The sequence below is a fragment of the Perca flavescens genome, chromosome 1, assembly GCF_004354835.1.
Source record: "Perca flavescens isolate YP-PL-M2 chromosome 1, PFLA_1.0, whole genome shotgun sequence".
In the NCBI taxonomy this organism is placed as follows: Eukaryota; Metazoa; Chordata; class Actinopteri; order Perciformes; family Percidae; genus Perca; species Perca flavescens.
The window spans coordinates 23,719,075-23,739,728 of record NC_041331.1 but is presented as its reverse complement, the minus strand read 5'-3'; the positions used below and the strand labels follow the sequence as shown (position 1 = coordinate 23,739,728).

The 20,654-nt window shown below is 39.8% G+C and overlaps 1 protein-coding gene across 1 annotated transcript in view; it reads left to right on the top strand.

The window, feature by feature from the left end:
• galnt18b (UDP-N-acetyl-alpha-D-galactosamine:polypeptide N-acetylgalactosaminyltransferase 18b) overlaps positions 1 to 20,654 on the top strand; it is a 91,400-nt gene that overhangs the window by 36,726 nt on the left and 34,020 nt on the right. Inside the window, exons 2-6 of the mRNA XM_028579730.1 lie at positions 4,228 to 4,423; positions 6,816 to 6,982; positions 15,430 to 15,613; positions 16,895 to 17,092; positions 17,344 to 17,458. Of these exons, the coding sequence (XP_028435531.1) occupies positions 4,228 to 4,423; positions 6,816 to 6,982; positions 15,430 to 15,613; positions 16,895 to 17,092; positions 17,344 to 17,458 (860 nt within the window). The remainder of the gene's footprint in view (positions 1 to 4,227; positions 4,424 to 6,815; positions 6,983 to 15,429; positions 15,614 to 16,894; positions 17,093 to 17,343; positions 17,459 to 20,654) is intronic.

The following is a 20,654-nucleotide window of genomic DNA, read 5'->3' as shown; positions in this document are numbered from 1 at the left end:
GTTGTGATTTGTATGGTCACAGGGTGTACAAATAACAAGGTCACTATGATTTTACTATCTAGTAATTGTTGACTCTATTACTCCAACTCCAGGCGAACTCTCTGCTCCACACCACAGGGCTTCAGGTGCTGCAAGCAAATCACTCCACCCAAGTAGCAGAAGTAGCAGTGCTTCGCCTTTCTGAGAATATAGTTCCCAGTATGTATACGGTTAGATTACGGCTGTGTCTCATATGACCTTGTTATTTGTACATGCTTTGACTATACAAATCACAACATGTAAATAGGAAAATGTTGCCGTTATTTTGTCATTTATTTGGAGCAGTAGGCTAGTTGGAACCGGTTACCTCCAGTATCTGTGCTAGGCTTAGCTAGCGCTGGGGGCGTCAGACAGAGTTACAACACGCACGGAGATGAGAAGGGTATGTATGGACTTATCTAACTCTGGGGGTTACTGTGAATAAGCTAAAGTCCCAATAAGTCGGCGTGTTGCTTTAACCCAGATGCTGGTTGACTTTTTGATTGGTTAATTTTTCACAGTATTTTTTTTAAATGCAGCTATGTCATTGTGGTGTGAAAGATAACTGTGTGTGTACAATACAGTAAGCTACCACAATTGGTATTATAAATGTAAGAGATTTGGTCACTCAGGTAGCTCTTAATTAGCATCATTACTTACAGTAGCTGCAGCTAAAGCTGTCATAACAACTAACATGCATACATTATCAAGAGGAAACAAGGCTTTGGCAAAATCTCTTGAATACATTCCCTCACCATTTAGAGCTAACAGTTTAGAGCCGACACAGGGACAACCATAAACTGCTAACAATCTACCAAACTGTCCACTCAGGGCCAAAGTTAAGCCGTAAAATTGGTCTGCATTAAATCCTATTTGATTGATACCACTACACTTACCGGTATTTGCTTTTTGCCAAGAGTTGGATGGTAGGCAGAGTTTGATTTGCAGGTAGGCACATTTTGTTACCTTTGGACAGAGCCAGGCTAGCTGTTTCCCCCATTTTCAGTCTTTGTGCTAAGCTAAGCTAACCGGCTATGTCCATCTCATCCAACTCTTTGATGTGGGGCTGATTTAAGGCTTGAAATTCTAAATTTTGTAAAAGAATATTTTCTTTTGGTGCCTGTGTGAAAGTCTGAGTCAGTGTCGAGATCAATATAAACATTTCCTCTTAATAACCACATGCGTAAGAGAGGTATTGCATGTTTCAATTTTACAGAATACAAACTCTGTAACTACTGGTACAATAGTTTCCTTCACCTTCCAAAGACATTTACTGTAAGCCTGTGCCTTTTCAGAAGCAGTTCTGTTTGTTTTCGTAATAATGTAATCCCTTCACACCTGCCTCCATATTGTTGTCTTAGTTATTCTGTGGCTGACTGTTTGTCACTTGTATGTTAAAACAATTTGCTCATGAATATTTACCTTCAGCAATCTGCTTCAAACACATGCATACTGCACACACACGCACACACACACACACACACACATATACACGCACACACTCTTAACCTTGTCTTCTTTGGTCTTTAAAGGAACACACCGACTTATTGGGACATTAATTAAAAGGAGAAATCAATCTTATCACTCCTCTCCTGGCTTACATTTCATTTTACTCTGAAAAAGAAAACAAAACCTTTCATAATGCCTGTCCGCTGTAAGCTGAAATACTGAAGCTTTATAATGCAATGTGTCTCTTTTGTATTGTTGTATAGCCTTAAATGTGCTGCCTTCTTTCTTAATGAAATTATTAACATATGATACCAGCACCAATTTTCATTTGCTTTCATTTCCTGCTGATTAGAACATTTTAATTAACAATATGCAATTATTATCCATGACTTGGAATTTAGTCATACTCAGTCCCTTTCGATTAAGGGATTATTATCATGTAAATAATATTCCAGATTTGTCTTATTCACTGGGTTGCCACCAGATCATAGATATCACTGTGCTGTTAAATAAGCTCTGCAATATTCAGACCTGACTGGAGCACACTTTGGAGTCTCTGTATAATGTTCCAACAGGTACTAGAAGTCAAGGAAATGGCTGTATTAAAGCTGGAGTATGGGACTTTTTCATATAAATGAACATCTGTTACATTCAAACCCTTGTCAAACCAGTTCACACAATGCTGATTAAAACTATTTCCGCAGGGAAAGCTCTCTATATTTCTCAGTATACTCAAGTTGTTGTGTTTGTGGAGACATTCCTGCGCTAGCGCACTGTAAGTGATGCAGTAGCTAGGTAAGCACTGCTAGCTAGTCAGAAGTATAGTATGAGGGCGTGCCATGCTAGCAGCTAGGCGAGCATTATAACGTGTGTTACAAAGTGACGCACGTTCTTTACGGAAGTAAAGGCTGGACTACAATAGAGCTGTTTGGAGCAGTTTGTGAGCAGTGTTTTCTGTTGGAGATGGTAAGTCCCTTTGGGGTGGACTTTGGGCTTTTTCACTTTGTAAACCTATAACGTGCACAAAAAAGATATATAACACAATAAAGGAAAGGGGAAAAGCCAAAAAGCATAATATGAGCACTTAAAAAAAAAATCATTATTACAATCTAACAAGTTGTAAGGCATTGTAAAGGTGTTGTATAATTGTCTCAAATAAGTTGGTTAAAAAAAAAGGAAGGGAGGAGAGACCATAGCTACGGCGCAGCAGCTTTAGTATGGTGAAAAATCCTGAATAAGAATCATCCAAGAAAAGTTTCAGGAGTGGATGTTCTACATAAAAAAAGAAACTTGGTGTTCAGAGGAAGGATTAAAGTAAAAAGAACAAAAAAACTGCAATTCACGGCAAGGACGGTGGGGGAAATCACCTGCAGGCATACGATCATAAGCATGCGTCAACAGTGTTTGTGTAATTACTCTCGCTGCCAGACTGTACCCGACGGTACACGACGGGCCGGGCCAGTTTCGGACAGATATTTAGAAATAATAATCAACACGATGATGCGCTCGGTTGACATTTCCAAATGCCTTCCTACAGTTGCTTAATAAAAGCGGGCTTTCCACACAAACAAACGTACGTGTCATTAGTATGAGAAAAAAAACGAGATTTTAACTGTGTCGGGCTCGGGTTGGGCTCGGACATAAATATCTTAATACCTGTCAGGCTCGGGCTGGGTTCGGTTACTGCTCTGTCGGACGCGGGCCGGGCTCGGACAGAAAAATGCGGCCCAATCCGCACTCTACCACACTCTAGCTTTAAATGAAAAACCTGAAACATATGTTGCACTGTTTTGCACACATTTTTAATTACGGTGCAAAAGAAGATATAATCACTGAGATTTTGGATCTACATACTGCAATCATACAAGTGCAGTTGGGAAACTTATTGTATATTATTTAAGATATCACTTCATTTCAATCCCCTTTATATACTGTATTTATTTATTTTTTGCATTTAAATCACTTGGCCGTGGGTGAAGCTCCCTGACTGTTAAACACACTCAGAAGTTTGCCTCTGAAGTGCATTAAAACCCCTTGGAAGCAGGACAGAATATTTAACAGATGCCACCGCTGTTTTATGGAGTCTGGACATGAACCTAGTCTATCAACAAGGACCACAAGCAGTATATACTGTTCGTCACACTAAATGTGTGTTTGTTAGATGTCTTTCTGCTCTCAGTGCTGTCAGTGCTGCTCAGTTATAAAATGAGTCAGGACTGCACTCATTTTGAACCCCTCAGGTTTCAGCCCTTTAAACACAAAGTCGTTCTACTGCAATCTTCTGTAGTGCAAAAACACTCCCAGAGAAAAGTTCACTTACTCCAAAGATTATCACACATTACCACTTGATGAATTATTAAAGGAAGCTTGTGTGTGTTGCTCTAGCAATACCTTTAGGGAAATTAGTTTCACTTTCTCCTCCCTGCATAGGTCAAAGAGCAAGGTTAGCTACAGAACATCTCGGCTGGTAGGGAGTGAATCTTGTTTTAAGGACACCAGAGCTTCTTATCATGTGGACACTCTGAACTCCCAGTGTTTCTTTTGAAGGATGGCCAATCTGTCTCTGGAAATAACAGGCCACCCTTCACCTGCTAACATACATCACAGCACAAGGGAAAGTAGCATTTATCACAGTGATTATATTAGCGCTATCATTTTTCTACATTTCTTAAATGTCACCTTATGCACAACCTCACCGTTAGCCTGAGAAGCTGTGGCCTAGACAAATATTCATGCTATTTGTCTTCCTGTACCTCCTAGAGACTCCAGGGAGGGGAAAGGACGGTCAGGCGGACACATCATTCTCTGACTCATCGCTGTTCGCTCACTGGGGTCAGGAGCTCGGCCCGGACAACCGGCGTGTGGCATTGAAGATGTTCCAGTACTATGGATATAATGGCTACCTCAGTGATCGTCTCTCTTTAGACAGACCAATACCAGACCTCAGGCCTGATGGGTAAGACAGCAGGTAGAATGGTGCTCAAACAAAACAACAAAACATTGTTATATGCTATCACCCTACACTAGGTGCTACTTGTTGATATAGATCTATAAAGTATCCTCTGATTATATTCTTTATGTCACTGTTATTTTCTCGTATTGTGTCCACATTTTGTGCTGGAAAAGTGCCAGTTGTTTTCAAACAGACTTTTCTCCTTACTTTTGCAAAGAAATAGTTGGAGTACTACTGTATTATGACAGTGTCAAAACACTGTGGTATCAAATAATATGTGTGTGCCTCCACATAGGAGTCAGTAATAATTCCTCTTCCATAACAGTATGCCATTTTGTATTGTGATAGCAATAGATTATGATAATCCAGCAAATTTAAACCGGAACAATCAAGGTAGTACATAACATTGATGAATAATCATAAGCATCTACAGCCATGCTAGAAGCACTGTCAGGCTGTGCTTTAAGCTAAATGCTAACATCAGCTGTTGAGACATTTCAGCCTGGACCAAAGTAGTGGACCGACCGGCCGACAGACTTTGAAATTGCCATCACTAGAAATCTTGTAAAGATCCAGTATTGACAAACATCAGTTCTGCTCAGTAATTTCAACATTGCCCATGGTGGCCTAACACACCCACTGAGCCACCACAGTGTAAACAGTATGGCAAAATCTCTGACAGCTAACAAATTTGCATCGTCTCAGTGCTGCAACTAGCAATTTCAATTATAGATTCATCTGCCTGTTATTTTCTCTGTTAATCGATTTATTTTTAAAATGGCACAAAATTGTAAAAGTGTACCCTATATTATTTACCAGAGCCCAAGGTGTCCAACAGTCAAAAAATAAAAGATTGCGTTTCCAGTTATATAGACAGAATATCAACATAGTTACAGATACATTTTCTGTCAAACGATTGACAATCATTTCGGCTCTAGTCTGTATGTATCCTCATATCGGTCAGCCTTATCTACCCTGGTGTTCTGTGCTCTTATTTTTTAGCTCTGAGGACAATTCACTTTTCAGTAATAAACAAATGAAGTCATCAGGGACTTGCCACAGCGAAAAACACATTGTTGTTTCCGCTCAAACACCTAAGTGCCTATAATTGAAAACCACTCTGCCTACAGCATTCAGCCCAATGCTGCTGTTAGAAAGCTCTTGTTCATCGTAGGCTTGATTAAGGGGTGACTCTTACTGTATCAATATCTGTCTCAAACCCCTACGGCCATCTGAAGGCGGCAGGACAAAGTACATGTTTCCATATGCAGCATGTAAATTAAGGGACAAATGCATTTTCAAAGCCTTGTGCAGTACAGTATGTGTGCACTGTGGGCACTTTGATTAAGTGCTGGACAAAAAGGAATCCTGCAAAGTCAATACATCAACATCTTTCCAGGAAAGTGCTCCCACCACATCGGTTGGCTGTGACTCTGTTTTCAGCACAGCTTTTATGTTCACATGTGACAGGAGTGCACAAGGTGACATCCTGGTGTGAAAGTTTACACAGCTCAAAGACCTTCAGGGCATTTTCCCCACTGCACATCACTAGACTCCCTTGAGAGCATTCCCACTCCTACTGGCTCTGTACACTCATCCAAAACTGTTTTGGGGGATAAATTACACACATTTCCCAAAAGTATTGCCCGAGCTACGCCATTCTGTGAATAAAACAGGCAGCATGATGTGGTAACGGCGATGGGATTTTGTCAAATTGAAAATTTGAAACTCGTAAGATGACAAAATTCACTTTTTACAATTAAATTAAATAGTCATGTCAAGATGATTGAGAGGGGAGCTTGCCACAGATGTTGTTACAACGATCTACTTACACATTTGTGTCATTGCACACAGAAAACGTTATGATCAAGATTTTAATTTAAAAAGCCTTAATTTAAACTAAAAGGGATATTATCTGCAACAGTATAGTCATTTTTACATCTTCCTCTCTCTGCATTTCCTGGAAACAGTCATCCGTTTCAGTTTATTTTGGGAGAAGAGGCTTCACTCCTTATTCACAGTTAAAATGTCAGCATGTGGTGGCAGAAAACAGTGTTTTAATAGAAAAAGAGATAGGATAGATTGATGTCAGACCTAAGAACACAACCAATTATTTATTCCTCTCAAACGGGCTGCATTGCAGGTGCACCACTATTGCAGTAGCACTTTAATTGCTAAATTTCCAAAAATCAGCTGGACATAAACTGGTGCCAGTTCCTGCATTTATACCTTGATCCATGAAAATAGGGTCCTGATATAGTCTGCCAAGTAGCTGGGTTGGCATGGAATCTGCCATTACCCTGCTCTTTAGGAATCAGTGTCAAATGTATCTGGTAATCCTTTAGACAGGTCTAAACATTGCCTCACCAAGGGTTTTCTTATTTGTCCTCCACAGGTGCAGAAACCTCACTTATCCTTTAAACCTCCCTCAAGTGAGCATTGTGTTCATTTTTGTGAATGAAGCCTTTTCCGTCATCCTGCGGTCCATTCACTCTGCCATCAACAGAACGCCCTCCTACCTTCTCAAAGAGATCATCCTGGTGGACGACAACAGCAATAACAGTAAGCAGCATAATTTTATCATACAGCATCTGACCTCTTGTTAAACCCCTCCCCCAAACAGCGAGTTATGGTAGCTTAGCAACCATAACTAGGCACGACAGGCCTGTCAGGCTTTGTTTTTTCTAACAAGATATAGTGCTGTGCATGGGGCTTTTTATTTTTTTTATTTATTTATTTTTTTACAAATTATCTTATTCATGTATGTCAGTATATAGTGACAGTTTGACAGTATGACCAAAAAATGTATAAATAAAAACTATAGCTTTAAAGGAGGCCTGTAGTTTACATATCATTACCTCATGTGTGAAGAAATCTGTATCTGCGATATTTACTGCTACTCTGGCCCCAGACTCCTTTAATGTTTTTAATAAAGTGCTGTTTTCACTGGATTTAACTGATAGATGAAAAACACTGATTAGCTGCAAAGCCAGAAAATATGCCCCGAAGCAGATAACAATCCAGCAAGGTGATAAAGTGTTTGTATATCTTGTCTGCATTTGAAACCCTATTTCTTACATCTGTATGCATTTGATGTAGTGCAAACAGTATCAGGTAGAGAATATATCCACTATATGCTGACAATGTGTAACTGCTGAGCTCTGTTCACTTATTATTGAGATGACTGATGCATGAGATCACTGATGGGTTACTTGAGTCGGCCATGCAAGGCACAAGCAATAGACATGAAGTAGCTTGTGAAAAGTGGACGTGGTAATTTACAGTGTAAGACTTAACTACATTACAAAGAAAGCAGGCTATAAAAAGGTAATGATACTGTGCCAAGGTCATTTATGGGCAATACACTTTTAAATGGGCTGTGCTGCTGGAAACAAGGACAGCTATTAGGGGCAATCAACATAGGAAATACTAGCCTGGGAAAACCCTGACGAACTTCCGGCAAATTTGAGATTTGCTCTACAAGTCAGTCTGGCCAAGAGCCCATTCAAGCCCATTTCCAATTTTTCCAAATCGAGGCACCAATCTCAACCATTGAGGCGTACTTTACACGATGACGATAGCCCAGTAACGGCGAGCAGCTTTTTGTTTACATTCAACATGATGGCTACCAAAGCGCAGCAACCCGTTGATGCCGCTGTCACTGCTATGGCACCCGGATCGTTGATATGATTGATTGAAGGACTATCCGAAGCAGCGAATGAACCTTGCCCAGACCCACTCTCAGTTGCAACTGAGAAGGGTCTGGCATTGGGAAGAATATGTTTACCAAAGTCAATAATGCAAAACATGTAGCATGGCCTGAACTGAAGCCTGATGGAACAGAATTTAGATTGCTATAGTTTGTCGTGGGAACTTATCTCAACACACTGTGATAAGATTGTGATTCTCCCTCTGGTTATCATTGACCAGAAAGTTGAATATATCCAAAGTTATCTGTTAAAAAATGTAAATCAGAAAACCCTAAAGTGTGCTCCTCCTAACACATTATTGGATTGTCACCCCATAGACATTCATATTTCATCACGTAATTGAGAGCTAGGGAGCAGTTGCCTTTAGCTCCTTCAGGGACCCAAGTCACGCATTGACATTTCGCTGATGGCATTTTACCCTGTTTGCCTGAGCAGTCTGTCACACTGCGTCTGATAGGCCCGGTGTTATCATTATCGCCATGACTGTGAATCTTATCTGTGTTAAATGTCGTTAGCCTGTTGACCCATGATTCTGTTAAGATTGTATAAGGGGTCATCTTCCACAGCTCACCTCCCAGGCATTCAAGCTTTACATTAGTCATCTGCCACTGTCACAGCTCACCTCCAAGAGGCATTAGCATGCAGGAGGGCGTGTTGCCATCAAGGGAGAGAAGGGCAAATTGACCTAGCTGATTCCTCCTTAATTGGATAATGTCCCAAGCTGTGGCCCGAGAAAGGCTTGTCTTTCTACGAGTGGGGTTTTGAGGAGGGCTCACTTATTAGAGAAGCTGTCAGAAGACTTATGATTCCATACTTTAACTTAAATCATAATACCAAGGAGTCTTGTACAGTGAGGAAAATAAGTATTTGAACACCCTGCTATTGTGCAAGTTCTCCCACTTGGAAATCATGGAGGGGTCTGAAATTGTCATCGTAGGTGCATGTCCACTGTGAGAGACATAATCTAAAAAAAAAAATCCAGAAATCACAATATATGATTTTTTAACTATTTATTTGTATGATACAGCTGCAAATAAGTATTTGAACACCTGTCTATCAGCTAGAATTCTGACCCTCAAAGACCTGTTAGTCTGCCTTTAAAATGTCCACCTCCACTCCATTTATTATCCTTAATTAGATGCACCTGTTTGAGGTCGTTAGCTGCATAAAGACACCTGTCCACCCCATACAATCAGTAAGAATCCAACTACTAACATGGCCAAGACCAAAGAGCTGTCCAAAGCCACTAGAGACAAAATTGTACACCTCCACAAGGCTGAAAAGGGCTACGGGGAAATTGCCAAGCAGCTTGGTGAAAAAAGGTCCACTGTTGGAGCAATCATTAGAAAATGGAAGAAGCTAAACATGACTGTCAATCTCCCTTGGACTGGGGCTCCATGCAAGATCTCACCTCATGGGGTCTCAATGATCCTAAGAAAGGTGAGAAATCAGCCCAGAACTACACAGGAGGAGCTGGTCAATGACCTGAAAAGAGCTGGGACCACCGTTTCCAAGGTTACTGTTGGTAATACACTAAGACGTCATGGTTTGAAATCATGCATGGCACGGAAGGTCCCCTGCACATGTCAAGGCCCGTCTTAAGTTTGCCAATGACCATTTGGATGATCCAGAGGAGTCATGGGAGAAAGTCATGTGGTCAGATGAGACCAAGATAGAACTTTTTGGTCATAATTCCACTAACTGTGTTTGGAGGAAGAAGAATGATGAGTACCATCCCAAGAACACCATCCCTACTGTGAAGCATGGGGGTGGTAGCATTATGCTTTGGGGCTGTTTTTCTGCACATGGGACAGGGCAACTGCACTGTATTAAGGAGAGAATGACCGGGGCCATGTATTGCGAGATTTTGGGGAACAACCTCCTTCCCTCAGTTAGAGCATTGAAGATGGGTCGAGGCTGGGTCTTCCAACATGACAATGACCCAAAGCACACAGCCAGGAGAACCAAGGAGTGGCTCTGTAAGAAGCATATCAAGGTTCTGGCGTGGCCTAGCCAGTCTCCAGACCTAAACTCAATAGAGAATTTTTGGAGGGAGCTCAAACTCTGTTTCTCAACGACAGCCCAGAAACCTGACTGATCTAGAGAATATCTGTGTGGAGGAGTGGGCCAAAATCCCTGCAGTGTGTGCAAACCTGGTGAAAAACTACAGGAAACGTTTGACCTCTGTACTTGCAAACAAAGGCTACTGTACCAAATATTAACATTGATTTTCTCAGGTGTTTAAATACTTATTTGCAGCTGTATCATACAAATAAATAGTTAAAAAAATCATACATTGTGATTTCTGGATTTTTTGATTTTTTTTTGGGATTATGTCTCTAACAGTGGACATGCACCTACGATGACAATTTCAGACCCCTCCATGATTTCTAAGTGGGAGAACTTGCAAAATAGCAGGGTGTTCAAATACTTATTTTCCTCACTGTATATACCGTATGTGAGGGTGAAGGATTGGAAACAAGACTGGTGAAAACTTGGAGACAGAGCGAGTATCAGTTAAACACAAACACAGATTGTAACAACCACAGAGTTGTGTAGTGAGAAATTGCCAAGTGGTGTTGTGCAAACTACACAGCCACTGTGAGTCCTGTATCCATGCCGATTTGCCATCTGCTGTGCAAGCAATAACGCATGTGTGGTGATAAATGCTTAGTTTGAACATGCATGAAGAGAACGTACAGTATTCAATAACAAATAAATACATTATATATAGGTTTAAATTAATTTAAACTTTATTGAAAGTAATTTAAATTATCCCCACCTTTACCAGCTGCAGTAATATAATGCACCTTATTCTGAAATGGACATTTCTGCATCCTTAATGCTTTAACGTTTGGTACTTCATGTATATTTTGATGCTGATACTTTTCTACTTTTACTAGAGTAAAATGTTAAATGCAGGACTTTTATTTGTAACGGAGTATGTCTGTAGTATTGCTTTTTTTTTGTACTGAGCACTGAGGATAGAATAGAGATGAGCTAAATGGCATATTTACTTTTTAGCAGCTCACCATTAGCTGTTTTTTTTATCTTCTGAGAAAAACCTTTTGAACATTTTGAATATGTTACAGGATTTATTGGCTGACTGCACAGTGATGTTAGAAACCTGTTTGCTTGTTGTTCCAGTCCAACTCCATCCCAAAGCCTATTGCTTTCCAACAGAGTTTCAACATCCTGAAAGATTGATGACTGTTGGCCATCAGCCATGCCTGGTGTAATGAACCGTGCTTTATTGTAATTTGTTATGAGGCGTAACACAACAATTATTCTTATTTTCAATTCACACACACATCAGAATGTCTTAATTATTGATGGCTTAAAAATGATTACAGATACAGTAATCTGGTGGAACGTCACCAGCAGCTGCTCGCGTGAGTAACTATAGTAGCTTTCCTTTAGCCATAATTAAGAGTCCAAAGTGAACAAATGTTTCTATTACATATGCTAAAGCTTGAATTAGCACAAGTGAGCTTTTCTCAGTCCTGGCTTGGATGATCCAGAGTCTCTCTGCTTTAAGTTCTGGATATCTAATCTAATATCTAAGGGCTAAGGTACACGTGGGATGTCTGCTTCAGGGCCGTCACAGAGGGGGGAAGGGGGGAGGTGGGGAACGCAGCCCAGACGATTCTGGTCTACTGATTGCAATGAACCAGGAAAAAAGTTTTATGGACCAGCAGCATCCATTGTGATGATAAGTGAAACACTGTGACCCTGATTTATTTTTATAAATGTAATGTAATGATTTCCCCAGCTGACTCATGAGGTTAGTTCTTGCCTGAGGAACAGTTTAAACACATTGAGGTAATTGAACAAATTCAAGAGTTTGAGTATCTGTAGTGTTTTAGGCAAAAGTAAGAATATGCTGTAACTTAAACTTAACACCCTGTGTAGTTTTTGACCATTAAGCAGCCTACACATGATCCCCTGTAAAACCTCTCTGTTTTCCTATGGGAAGAGCAGTGAAGACAACTCAGAGGAAGCGCTACCCTTGGCGTGGCACACTGCTCGAAAATGTAGCTCAGCTAGTTAAAGTTGAAATTATTTCAACTTTGACCATATTGCCGCTGACCTTTCAAGGTGCAACCAAAGCCAGAAGCAATGATGACGTATACCTGCGCTGCGCTTTGCCTTTGTGCCTGCAATATGCTTTGCACCCTAGTTTGCGTGTTTACTTCTGATCATGTGTAGGCGGCTTAATGGTCAGCAATGCTTTTATAAGCGCGTCTCCATTTTGTTTGTATTGCTGCAAGCAGATACATTCAACACATTTGTCTGGACTAAGGGATACACACAATGAAACATCATCCTTGACATACAAAATCTGAATGGTGTTCATTCAATAATGTATTGACACATTGACTCATTCATAGTGGGCAGTACTATTTAGATTTTTAGATTAATTAATTGATTTGCTTTGTGTTGCTGTTGTTATTTTTCTCATATTCCATAAAAAAACAACATAACTTTATTAACTTTTTATTGAATCAAGATACCATAAGCAGTTTATCTATATTTACAGTTAGGGATGTAACGGTATGAACATTTTACCTCACGGTTATAGTGACCAAAATAATCCCGGTTTTCGGTATTAACGCGGTATTTTTAAAAGTGTGTTCAATATGTTCAGAAAGCACTGATAGGCCTACATAAGCTGAAATAGTTTCAAAAAGTCTAACAGTGTTTATCTTATTACAAAAATATAGGCAATAGGCTTGTAAAAACTATTGAAAACAGACTACTGAAACAACAGCCCGCTGTAGGGTGTCCAGTAAGAACTTGAACCAGAGATGTCTGACTTTGAGATCCAGGAAGATTTATTTACAATTCGAATATGAAGTTGTATTTGACGTTACATGTGAAGTTGGACGTGGTTCTGAAATATAAACAAATAATAATGCACATTAATAAGCATCTGATTTACTATAAACATTATTTACCAAAACTAAATGTTATAGCCACCAGCATATAACAAGAAACAATACTAAGAATTACATCCATTTCTCTGTAATAATTAACATAAATGTAACATATTGCTCAGTAACACAAACTGAGAATAAGCCACATCTTATTACAGCACACATATCCATAATGGAGCAAACAGTGTACAGTGTTTCCTCTATGTTGATTTGACCTTTCTCCAAATAAATCTCACGTTGTAACAAGGGCTAAACTTATCCACATTGAAGCAGAAAACTTATTGAATGGCCTTTTTTGACAAGGCTGATAAATGTCCTGTCCTGCAACTTCAGGAGACTGATGAAGCTGGGAAGGATTAAACACAGGGTTTCCACACCGTGGTAATCGACCGTGATAATAATGATATTTTAAATGAAAACCGTAATTGTTATCGTCAGTATTTTTACCGTGGTTTACCGTTAAACCAGTAATCGTTACATCCCTATTTACAGTGCATGCTTTTATATGTGAATGTAACATACAGTACAGCGTGTCTCCTCTGGCAATACTGTTGCTGTTCATACCTGTAAATTATTATTAATAATAATAATAATACATATTATTTATTTAATAGTTGCCTTTCAAAGCACTTAAGGTCACCTTACAAGAAAAAACAATGTACTAAGTTAAAAACAATATAACAATCGTTCGTAAAAGGTACAGGGCATATTTACAAAGTAAAAAATCAGACCAGCAATTGATGTGAACATACTGTATATACAGTGATCAAAAAGAATAAGCCAGTTTTAAAAGGTGGGTTTTTTAGTCAGTGTTGCAGATATTAGAAGAAAAGATTATAGACAAAACATTAGCAAGCGCTGTCGGCTAACCTGACATTCCACATAAGGGTGAAGATAATTACTACTGTCCTAACCTCTTAAGGGATTGCTGATAAAAAGATATAAGGGTGAGTAGAGTAGAGGCACCAATTAATATGTGCTGTGAGGCTTGTTTACAGCGAATAGGTGCTAGGTGTTTGCAAAGAAAGAGAAAATAAAGCTGGCGAAAAATATTTGGAAACTTCAGTTAACAAATAAATGCTAAAGACTTTACAGAATGTGTCCGTGTTTGTCAAAAAAGTGCTGCATATTTTGTGCAGTTGAGAGATACAGATACAGTATATACACAGTATATACCTAAAAAATACAGCTAATGTCTTCGAAAACTAAATGATTAGATGAACTACTTCAACAGAAGTTCTTTTTTACAGTTTTGTTGGTTTGGAAAATCAAAGTGTTTTTCGACTTTTAAAAATTGACTCACCCCGCTCGAAAGAAGCCAGACACAGCATGACTTCACGGCAGCCGCTTTCTGTCTGCTTGCAGCTGCTCTCCATTCCCTTCAAACTCGAAAGGTACTGGCAGTTAGAAGTGAAAGCTTAGCTTAGCTTGGTTTATTAACACAGAACCAAGCAAAGGCGGCATAATGCCGTCCCAGTGTGTGAGCTCACATAGTTTTATGCACAATTTTCAAGAGAAATGCGCCTGTGTGTATGTGTGCGCTGCTACAATGTAACAACTTTCTTCATCTGTTTTTTAATGTACTTTAGCGAGTGACGGAGAGCGAGCTGTACCCAGCATGTCATTTGCCAATGTAACAGTTAATAGGGGTCCCCTCTCAATACATTACAGTACACATACCCACTACCCACACTGTATAACCCACTACTAATAAATATGTCCCAAAGATCTCAAGAGCTTGCACTTAACACTGCACTTCCTTGGGTCTTCAGCAATACACCTTTCAAGTGTGAAGTCAATCAGGTTGTCGAGAAAACTAAAGGACAGACATGCATACATACATACTGTACATACAGACAGATGGAGACTCCTTCCATGTTTATTCATTTCATGCTACCACTCATAACTTGTTGGGAGAACTATGATTATTTTCATATAGTAGCGCTGACTCTTTCATCCAGCAGGGTATGAATCATTATAAAATATATACCTCAGGTAATAACGGTGGTAAATTGCAATATCCCGTTATGACTGGTAAGCCCCATGGAGGTCTGCAGTGCTGGCTCAAGCTGCTGCCTCTTTGGTCCAGTGATCAAAGCAGTGAAGCAGCGAGTACTTTTGGCCTCCTACCAATGAAATTCTGCCCACTGGAGGAGGACATGACAACGTCTTGTGGGTGGAAGTTTGCTCACAAGCACTTTACTCACCTATCTCATACGGGATCTTAAAAAACTTTTACTGATGTAAAGTGTGTGTGTGTGTGTGTGTGTGTGTGTGTGTGTGTGTGTGTGTGTGTGTGTGTGTGTGTGTGTGTGTGTGTGTGTGTGTGTGTGTGTGTGTGTGTGTGTGTGGTGTTTTGTAGATGAGCTAAAGGAGAAGCTGCAGGATTTTGTGTCTGAGACTAACAGCCAGCATCCAGGATTCATCAAGATGGTGCGTCATGCCAAACAGGAGGGTCTGATCCGGTCCAGAGTGAGCGGGTGGAGGGTTGCCACTGCCCCAGTTGTTGCCCTGTTTGATGCCCACGTGGAGTTCAACGTTGGCTGGTGAGTCACTCGCAACAAGTGCGGCATGACGATGGCACAGCTCAACATTCACTCTTGAGTCATATCACTGTGTGGGTTTTAAAAACATTATTTAATTTCAAAAGAAAGACTGTAGCTTGGCTCTTTTTCATTTTAAAATGGGCATTTACAGTATCCATTAAATTGATACTTTAAATGCCCATTTTAAAATGAATACATTTGTGATTGACAAAAAACATGATTTATGAAAATGTAAAACAACAGATATACCTCATTTTGAAAACAAACCCCCACAAACAGTATACACACAGAGTACACTCATACCATATTCATACTCCACTGGATAACTGCACACAGAAACTTTTACTATTATTGAGCCGGGTTTAATTCCTCATTGTACAAATGTCGAATTTTAAATGTGTAAACTACTGCAATCTGCTTTCTTGATCCAAACATGAACTTATTCAAGCAATAGCTTGATATTTTGGGAATGTGCTTATTCGCTTTATTGCCAAAGCTAAGGCTATTGCATGCAGCCAGTTATCTTAGCATGAAGACTGGAAACTGGGAAAAGAGCTAGCATGGCTCTGATTTAAGTACTGAAGGACAAAATCCACCTACACGTGTTTATTTTTTACAGTTCAAACAAACACCATACAGTATACTGTATTAGTTAGAGAACTTTAGGGGTGTTGGTAGGCAGATTTTGTTAACTTTGGACAGAGCCAGGCTAACTGTTTCCCCGTTTCCTGTCTTTAAGCTAAGCTAAGCTAAGCTAATAGTAACTTGGCTGTAGCTTCATGTTTTTGTCATACAGACATGAGAGTGATATCAGTGAATTTTCTCATCTAACTCTCAACAAGTAAGTAAATCAGCATATATCCCAGAATGTAGAACTATTGCTTCACAATTTTGTATTCCATTCTTTTAAATTAATTACCTCATGGCAAAAACATCACACACTGCCTTGTCATACATGTCTGCCGTGTATTTAGAGGGGGGAGCATAAATCCCTTTGATCCCTTTTGCCACGTGCACATTGAATTACCTTGTAAATGTATCGTGTAGATTTTTTTGTAGTGTTTATATATTCTATTGCTTCATATTTTGATTAAGCAAAATTCTATCAATTTATCAGATGGGAAATAGTGGTATGTCAGACTAGTAAATTGGATGGAATTAATCATGAAATTGTTTGGTTTTTAAAGTGCCTTTCCATGACAGGCATGATCACAAAGGTAATGGAGAAATCCTGTCGAAACAAATACTCTGTAAAATGACTTTCTCTTTCCATATTTAAAGGGCTGAACCCATTCTGCAGCGAATTAAAGAAGACAGAACTCGCATAATCTCCCCATCATTTGATAACATCAAGTACGACACGTTTGAGATTGAAGAGTATCCGCTGTCTGCCCAGGGCTTTGACTGGGAGCTGTGGTGCCGCTACCTCAACCCCCCCAAGTCCTGGTGGCACAAGGGCAACAAGAGTGCACCAATCCAGTAAGTGAACACAACATGTCTTGATAGCCTAAATCAAATAATATGATTATATGATATTTTTTATTTGGAATTAAGTTACAAATGTCAACCCTGCTAAAAGAGTAATTAATGCAACATTCATGAAAAAATTATATGTTTTGCAAGGTCACATTTCTCTTCTTTTCCCTGCTGTTACTATAGCAACTGTGCCAAGCTAACATTACCTACAAAAGACAAACAAAACTGATCTTCATCATCTTTCATCCCTCCAGGAGCCCGGCCTTGATTGGCTGCTTCGTGGTGGATAGGCTGTACTTTGAGGAGATTGGTTTGCTGGATGAGGGAATGGAGGTGTACGGGGGAGAAAATGTTGAGCTGGGCATTAGGGTGAGTAATACTGTCACCCCCCGAGGCCATGGGCCATTGTTCATCCAGGTAATGTGTGGGAAATTAACTATGATAATGACACTTAATGGCTGTTAGCAAGGGGCAATGTCACTGAGAGCCTCATTGTCTACTTTTTATGTAAAATACTTAACTCATTGAGAAAGTGTCATTTAGCTGCAAGCAATGAGTTCTGTGCATTTAAACATGGTGTACAGGTGGAGTGACATATATGTATTCTTCATTGTTGACCTACAATTGTCAATTTATAATATACTGAGTCCAGAGATTGAGAGAGACTTGAATCAGTCTATGAAATACCTATCATGTGTACTTTAATGTAAATTTAACTGTAGAGTGTAAACTCAATCTATAACCGTTTTTACATTTAAACTCTGGACTATGTCTGAGGAATTCCGTCCCGATATAGTCCGGAGTTTCCCTTTCACACATGTAGCACACAACAGGAGATTGCGTCAGATGTGTTTTCACTTACTGGAAATACTGTTTTGTTTAGACGCGGGGTAGCACTGGGCAGAGCGTGCAGCAGACAGGAGATGATGATGCTTCACAGAGCCATAATTTGGTCGTAAAACAACAAAGTCTCTTGCCATAGCTTGAAGTTGTCTGACAATTCCGGCGTCACCCCTTACTGACAGAAGTTTCCAAATCTCGTAGTCTATCCAGTTAGACATTTTAGTTGCCGTCATGTAAATCACCCTTTGTTTTTTTCCGGTTTTGCACGAGCGGCATGAAAGTTCATCAACACGCTCATGCTTGCTGTGAATTTGAACACTTACGGCTCAATCGGAGAGTACACAGATGTTGTACTAGGGAGCTGGCAGGGAAAAGAGCGGTTGATGTCTGATTCAACTGATTCAGATATTTACTTTTTTATATATAGCTCCGCCGGGTAATTACTATATTTTCTCAGGTTTTCAGTGCTGAAAGGGGCTTAAGTTACTCAAACCCTAAATAGTCAACATCTTCTTTTTTTTTTTTTTTTTATAGTTTTTGGACAAGAATTGAGGTCACAATGGCACAGATGCTATATCAGGCTTTGGCTACACAGACAATATGTGTTACTAGGATCTTTTTGGTCTCTTAATGGGATTTGTTGACAATAAGAAAAATATAGAATATTATCAGAAAGGGTACCTTATGTAATACCATACTTACTGTACATGCTTTGATAGGAACAAGTGAACACAGTGAAGGAAATGATCCTTAAGCAGATGTATCCAGAACACACTGTGACATGCTCTCTCTTGTATAGTGACAGCTAGAATAAATAATCACTACTAATTAATTCTGAAGTCTGAATGATCACCTTCCTTCCCTGGTGATCCCACTGAAGCATATGTGAGAGTTGTAGGACTAAAATTTAGTTACTGTTAGCAGTGATGTGCAAAGTGAATACCAATTGTTCAGAGCAGATAGACGTACTGTGTCAGTACTGATGTTGCATTCATCTCACAGTGCTGTACTTAATTTGTACACCATCACCAGCTCTGACTTGGATGACAATCAGTTGTTGTTGTTTTGTTCAGTCCAGCGTTACCACAAGCAGATGGGCCAGAGAAAGAACAAGATACCTAATAATAGCATGCATTTACTGTACAAAGCAGCTATCCACCTGTAACAATAACAGCAAGGAGCAAGAGACAACTCCTCCTCAGCTCCACTCTGGCTAGATTGCACTGTGAGAAGGAAATGGAGATAAGCTTACGACAGTGTGCCCAATGTGGAAATATCCATCCTCGCTAATGACAGAGATGTAATCATCAATAAAGAAGGGAGATTAGCCCCATAAGTCATTTTCCTCCAGAAATTACATGCTTTTAGAATTCCTGGGCCTGATAATAGCCCTAGGGATTGCTTTATAGCTGGACACATTGATGATTTTATCACATATATAATAAACCAGGGTCCTAGCCTAATGATTTTTGCTTCATTGCTCTGTATTTTAGTTTTGTATTCAGTGTTACACTCATGTTGTTTACTTGCTGGGATTTGTTGACTGAAGGAACTTGCCCTTCCCTGGAGGTTAATGTAGTTTAGAGGTTAGTAATGTTTTTGAAACAGAGGGTGACACAATGAGCTTAGAGCTACAAGACTGGAGGACCCTGGCTTGGCCCCAGATTAGCAGTCCCATAGAGCCCCAGCAGGGTCTGTCTGTCTGCAGCGTATTGGTCATGCCTCCAGACCACCTGCCAGCACACAGACTGGCTGCTGACGGATCCTCAGAGACACACTCAAACCAGGCCAACAGCTATAGGCTTTGGCTGAGGCTTGAAAGTGATGTCCTGGGTAGTGTCAGGGTGAAATGAACCACTGCTCTCTGCTCACATTTGATCACAAAGTCGAAGCTGAATTTTTCTATCACAATGTACAAGAATTATTATTCAAATTAGTCATAATGACACACATGATTTTATTTATTTAATTGTATGTGTCTGTGTCCTTGTGTCCTTTGCATCCTTTTATGCAACTGTAGTGGTATATGTGTTGTTGCGCTAAATTATGAACAGGGCATTAGAAAATCCTGTAAAATCATATATGAATTAAGCAGAGACTTTTATTTTGAAGGCTACACATCAACACAGTGGTTCCAGTGTTATTTTCCCTATGCCTTATAAAGTAATGTCACTATATTTTATGGGTATACAGTAAATGTATATGAATGTAGAATTTGTACACTTTCCTAGATGAATCTGGGTGAAGGGTTCCAGTCTGTGGAGGTCGGACAAAACAGTTGGCTAATGCTTTTTTCCCAAAAAGCTGTCATAGCCAATTGATTTGAGCCTGAAAAACTTCACGTTTACATCTGTCGGAAAGGGAGCAATTGTAAATTGATCAACCCAAATATCTAAGGTTTCACTGACAGTGAATGCATTTGTTGCATGAGGGAGCACAACACATAAATCAGCTGGCGGATTTGTCTGCAGAGAAGAGATTGCACTTCCACTAGCTTTACTTCATGTTTTAGTCCTGAGAATCTATCCAACCTTGTGAATACAGGGAATTTATGATGATGCCATCTGTGGCACTAAATTGCTGGAAGATAATCCTGGGACGCGTGATCCTTGTCCACTGTAAAACCCAGCACAGTTAAAGTACCAGCTGTCTGTTTTGAGCTTCAAGTCGCAATGTGTTGATTTGTGTGTTTGAGATGGACGTGCAGCAAACCTAAGGTACA